The 6,063-nt window shown below is 39.4% G+C and overlaps 1 protein-coding gene across 1 annotated transcript in view; it reads right to left on the reverse strand.

Annotated features, from left to right (window-relative positions):
* Positions 1-4,155: 4,155 nt before the first annotated feature.
* LOC145421021 (uncharacterized) overlaps positions 4,156-6,063 on the reverse strand; it is a 10,326-nt gene continuing 8,418 nt past the window's right edge. The window contains exon 5 of the mRNA XM_080290740.1: positions 4,156-5,345. Coding sequence (XP_080146866.1) covers positions 5,142-5,345 — 204 coding nt within the window. The 3' untranslated portion in view covers positions 4,156-5,141. The remainder of the gene's footprint in view (positions 5,346-6,063) is intronic.

Raw genomic sequence — 6,063 nt, forward strand, 5'->3', positions numbered from 1 at the left:
TGGGATTATTCTTATGTCACTGGGATGTTGACCTTTGACCTTCACATTAGAGAGATGGGCAGACATAATTAGTGTATGAATTTTAAAGTCACAGGTAATAAAGAGAGTGTAGCAAATGTAGTCAGGTTTATTACTCTGTATCACACATGAGTGCCCGAGGGAGGCGGGGCTGACTGGGGAGACACAGGAAACAGAGAGACAGGGCTGACTCGACATGAAACGATGAAACGTGGGACACGGGAACAGAAACTAAACACAGGCTGAAATGAACACTGAGGGAGGGAGAACTAAGATTACTGAGAGCCTGATAAATAAGAAGAACAAAAACCAAGAAAAACAAGAGTCAAAGAAAACCAAAAACACAAAGCATTGGGCCAGGACCCACTGCTGTGACATTTATATGTGATAAAAACATTAAAAACTGCTCAGATGTTGAAATCTTTCTACGTATACTTTAGGTTCAGCTCTCCAGCCTGGCATTTGGTTAAGCATGATTCAAACATTTTATTTTGTTTAACTGGTTTTAATTATAGTTACTTTTTGTGAACATTTGTTGCAGCATTTAAAAATACATCATTTATTTTCAAACTTTTATTTGATTTAGAGCATCATATTTGACCAACGTAAATGTTTTAATTTCATGTAAAATAACTGAAACAGTGAACTAAATATCTGAAATCTTTCCTTCCTTAAAAGTTATAATCCTACTTAAGTTATAGTGCAAACGCTTAAGCAACAAATATACTTAATGCTAATTAATTAATATTTCCCTTTGATGTTGCAACTATGCGGTCACTTCTGTCTTTAAACAAAATAATATTTTCCAGTTACAGAAATCATAAAGTCCAAACTAAAGTGCTACTGTTGCTATATGCATTTTATATAAATCATGGATGATGGTCCTGACATGAAGGAAGAGAAAGTTACAGGTTGCATCCTTTGACTTTGTCTCCGTGCCTTTGGGCGATTTTCAGAAGGACAGATGTTTCTGTTCAATTCTTAAATCAATTTTTTTCAAACGCAAACACTATTTTAAAGCTTCTAGAGAGTAAAATATTAATGATAATTATAATAACAATAATAAAAACAAAAGCTCTCAGATCCATCAAACCAAGCAGCAGAAAGAACAATAACTGAAGAGAAAACTTTAACCTTGTAGACTTCATTATGTTCCAGCTGCTCTACAGACGCTGTGACCTCGAACTTAAGCAGGTCGTAAAGTATGTGCAGCTCAATAACTTCATAATCAGACCCTGTGGTATTTAGGCAGCAGAACAACTAAGAATAACAACTACAAATAATGTTTTTAGATTTCTGTTGTACTGCAAGGTTCTGTACAGGAGAACCAAACCAAGAGCAAATATTACGTCTCATTTACACCTGAGCACGAAGAGCCATCAACATTTAGCAAATTGAATCATCTTTGTTTAGATGCAAGAAGAATCATATAGAAATGAAAAAGTATAAATATAAATCCAGAGCAAAGATATCCTCTAATTCAGCGTAGCACACGTGCAGCTGCTGCGATTCACGTAAGCATTCGGCTCGTCGCTGTTGCAGATTTTTCTCTCGCTGTTCTGGCTCACAGCGCTGCAAACACAAAAATAAATATCCCCAAAGGTGTGAAAGGGAGCTAATTAGTAAGAGTATTGTTATTCTCCGCAGGAGTAGTCCAACAGTAGAAATCAGTCCAATAACAAGGTGTGTAACATCTAGCAGGGTGACAGAAAAACCCAGGGTAACTTCTAAGGACCTCAACGTCTCTCTCACATTGTGTTTTTTAAACATGCTTCCATTTGTCACTTCAGTCTTTACTCTGAAATACAGGAAGAGAAATCATGGCTGAAACAATTTCTCATGAAACCAGGGGTGTGGTCCAACAGTCAGTTTGGTGAGGAAGGTTCCTAACTGAGAGAAGTGACCCAGAAGTATCTGTGTAGCAGCCACAATGAATCCAGATCATGAGCTTTATTAACTGATCAAAGTCTCTTCTTTCATCTTCTGTATCATTCAGTTTGCATTGGTAATGCCCATTATTGTAATGCTTTTTTAAGACGAGCAAAACTTTATTTCACTTTGGGTTAGCTGGGATAAGTGATGGATGGAGGGAATTTTACTTCAGCCACAGAAATCCTAAACAGGAAGGAGGAGCAGAGTTACAGTGGATCACTATCCAGCAGGGAAACAAGGTTTATTTCAATTTCTTGGCCATGAGTGAGATTTACTGAGTGGGCAAATTAGGGAGACGACACCATCAGATCCCGAGCCCTCCATGTGTTAATCAAGAGACGGCTGCTGTGCTACATCCATAAATAATGAATAAATTAGGAGCTAAAGCTGAAAGGACAGTTTATTTATACCATCTTCACGTGAACACATTCAAGAACATCACAGATGAAGAAACATTAAAAACTTCCACACTGCATAAAGCAAGAAAAATAGTTTCTCTTTCAGGTGGTTTCAGAAAAACAGAAACATCAAGCATCTCCAAGACTCTCTTTGAAAGAACTAAAAACCTTTGTTATCATGGTCCAATCATGAGTGAACTCCCCGATGAAGCCTTGTGTGCTAAAACATGTCAGAGTTTCAAAGGTTAAACATGAGTTTCCAAAACGTTTTGCTGGAGAACAATGAACTATTTGACTGAGTTTCAATCATTTACAGACGAGCAAAACCAGGACAGAGAAAAAAGGACAAAACTGACTCAGTAAAAAACAGAAAAGAAGATCCCATGTAGATCTGTATTATGTAGAAGTTCAGCCCAGCAACCAGTTCAGTTCAACACAAGTTTAAATGATTCTATCTGAACTCTGTGGAGCCTGATCTCAAGCTTTTTGAGTCTGACACAGAAACCAGAGGATCTTTCTGTGTCTTCAGATTCACTGTGATCCAGTGATGGGAGTGATTTCAGCCCTGAGTGATGGCGCTGATGTTTGCACAGAGCAGACAATGAGGTGAATGTTTGGGCACATTGGTAACAGTGAAACAGTTTATTAGTAACGTGGGATCGTTTGTGTGCAGAGTATGAACTGAGATTCCTGAAGCTCTTGTCACACTGGTCACAGCTGTAGTTTCCTTCCATGTGTCCACGTTCATGACTGTTACGACTACCTGACTGTGAGAAGCTTCTCTCACAGTGTCTGCACTTGTGTGGTTTCTCTCCTGTGTGGACTCGTTTGTGTGATTTAAGGTCCCTTGCAGTGGTGAAGGATGACCCACACTGATCACAGAGGTGCTTTTTAACCCCACTGTGAATCAGTTCATGTTGTTTTAAGTGATGTGATGTGGTGAAGCTTCTCCCACATTCTTTGCAGTATTTCAGTTTGTCTCCAGTGTGTCTATGTTGATGTACTTTTAGGGTCTTTTGCTGACTGAAAGTTTTTCCACAGAGGTCACAATGAAAGTCTTTCCCACCACCACAGTGATGACAGGGTTGAGAACTGGATCCATCTGTGTCGCTCTGCTTCTAAACAAAGACACAAAGACAGTGTAAGTCAGTCCTTCAACATTTGTATCCTGACCGTCGCCTGAAATAAAGAGCTTCTCTGCAGACGTCCAACTACATTTGACTGTTTCAGTTAACACACTCAGTTTACTGGGCTGCAATAACTACAATACTACCACCATAATACTACAGTAATACTAAAATCATAACTGAAAGGAAAATCTGAATAATCACTCAGAGCTGCTTTTCCATGCAGTAGAATTGCTAACATGCTAACACAGTTTAATGAGCAGAGTTGTTCCAAACAGTCAGGCTAAAATGACAAGATAACAATATAAATACATACCTCACAGTAGCTGCACTTGTAGAGTCTCTTTCTGGTGTGGATCTGTTGGTGGTGTCTCAGGTGATGTGGAGATTTAAAAGTCTTCTCACACAGGTCACATTGATAAGGTCTCTCCTCAGTGTGGGTAAACGTGTCGTTGTAACTGTGCGTCTGTTGTAAACTCTTTGCCACACTGTTCACAGCAGTACACATCATGTCTGGTGTGAATGCGTAGGTGTGTATTTCGGCTCCCTCTCCGGCTGAAAGTTTTTCCACAGATGTCACAGCTGTATGCCTTAATTCCAGAGTGGGTAACTAGATGACTGTGTGTCAGAGATTTACAGTTAACAAACAGTCAGGTGAATAAACAACAATGAGACACTTGTGTAGGTTAACGTGCTGCACGGGTGAAAAGCTCAGAGCAAATCACACCGAACTGCAGTATTCGTTTATTTTTATAGGTTACATCGTCAATATGCAAATATAATCACATTTCCTGTCACGCAGGTCCTGATGTCTGTCTGCCTGCATGCAAGCTGTGTGTGTGTGTGTGTGTGTGTCACAGAGTATGTGTGTTGCAGGTCAATTTCTAAGAATAATATAATGCAAGTCAACCTCTGCGGATATGTATTTCTGTGCTGGTCTCTTGTCAGTGTCACAGGGTCAGCTTCCTGTTTCTACAGAAAACTGTGTCTGGTGAAATATGTATAACATAACTTTTGAAGCATAAGCAAATAAAACAATAAAAACTCCCTAACATTCCTCCCTGTTGTTACTGTATTTCACCACTTCAATCATACTTTATTATCAGCTAACAATCACTTGCTTATAACATTTTCAATTGTAGCATCATTCAGTATGTGTGAGTGTGTGTGTTCCTATACTAAATCTTCTTCGTCCGGTTCATCTTCTTGTGGCAGTCCAACATAGGTGATTACTGTGGCCTGTACCATCTTGCCAATCATTGATCTGATACAGGGTAGAATGCATGTAGAGAACATGCAAAGCAATAAAAGAAGAACTCCTATCAAGACAAGTCCTTTGATCACGAGGGTCGTCCAGCCGCCGCTCAGTAGCCAGGTCAGCCAGTCCTCTGTGTTCATGACATAGTCTTGTTGCTGTGCATTACTCAGTTGTCGTAACTTCTCCAGGGCGGTGGTCATGGTCAAGGAATGCACGTTATCTGGAATCTAGGTGCAGCAAGTGGTGTTGAATAAGACACAGAGGCCCCCTCTCTCAGCGAGAGTCCAGGGCGACTCTGTGTTGCATGACCACTATTCTGATCGCGTCGATTTCCTCATTCTGAGCCTTGTTTTATCCATGTTGAGCTGTTCAGGAAAAGTCCAAATCTGTAGTCAAGAGTCTCGATCCTTAGCATGTTTTTTCCATTCCCGATCCATGGGAAAAGTGAGTGCAGGACTTTCTGTCCGGTGGTCCACAACTTGAACTCCGCTGGCACATCACTGCCCCAGATTGGATCATGAGGTTGCACGTCATCGGTGCTCCTCTTGCGTCTTGGTTGGTCCTGATGGACCAACTTATGTTCGGGGGAAATTGGCACGGGGCATTGCCGTCCTGGGAAAAGCAAAGCATATGTTGGATCAGAAAGCACTGCACATTTTATACTGTGCTTTACTACTGCCATATATGAGCTACTGTGTAGAGGTCTGGGGAAACACATACAAAAGTAACACACAAACAATAACTATAATACAGAAAAGGGCCATTAGATTAATAAATAATGTAGGGTACAGGGACCATACAAATGCACTCTTTGTCAAAATGCAAGCTATTAAATTCCAAGACTTGGTGAAGCTTAAAACAGCGCAAATAATGTATAAAGTCAGAAATAAATTGCTTCCCAAAGAAATCTGTAAATTGTTCATAGAAAGAGAAGGTGGGTATAACTTAAGAGGGAAATGGAATTTAAAAATACAAAGTGCTAGAACAACTTTAAGAACTATGTCAATCTCAATTGCAGGAGTTAAATTATGGAACAGTCTAACAGAAGAAATAAAAGACAGTCAAAACATAAAACAGTTTAAAGTAAAATATAAAAACCTAATTTTAAATAAGTATAAGAATGAAGAAAACGGGGTTAACCCAGGATGGTAATGTTGCTGGTAATGGTGTTGCGGTTCTTTTTTGGTTGTTTTTTTGTTTTTTTGTTTTGTTTTGGTTTGTTGTTTTTCCATAACTTGTGTATCTGCAAATATACACATTCTGTATTTTTCATATGAAAGAAACTATACTGTGGTGGGGCTTGCTAATTTCTTGTTTTTGATTTATGTAT

The sequence above is a fragment of the Astatotilapia calliptera genome, chromosome 16, assembly GCF_964374335.1.
Source record: "Astatotilapia calliptera chromosome 16, fAstCal68.1, whole genome shotgun sequence".
Taxonomy (NCBI): Eukaryota; Metazoa; Chordata; class Actinopteri; order Cichliformes; family Cichlidae; genus Astatotilapia; species Astatotilapia calliptera.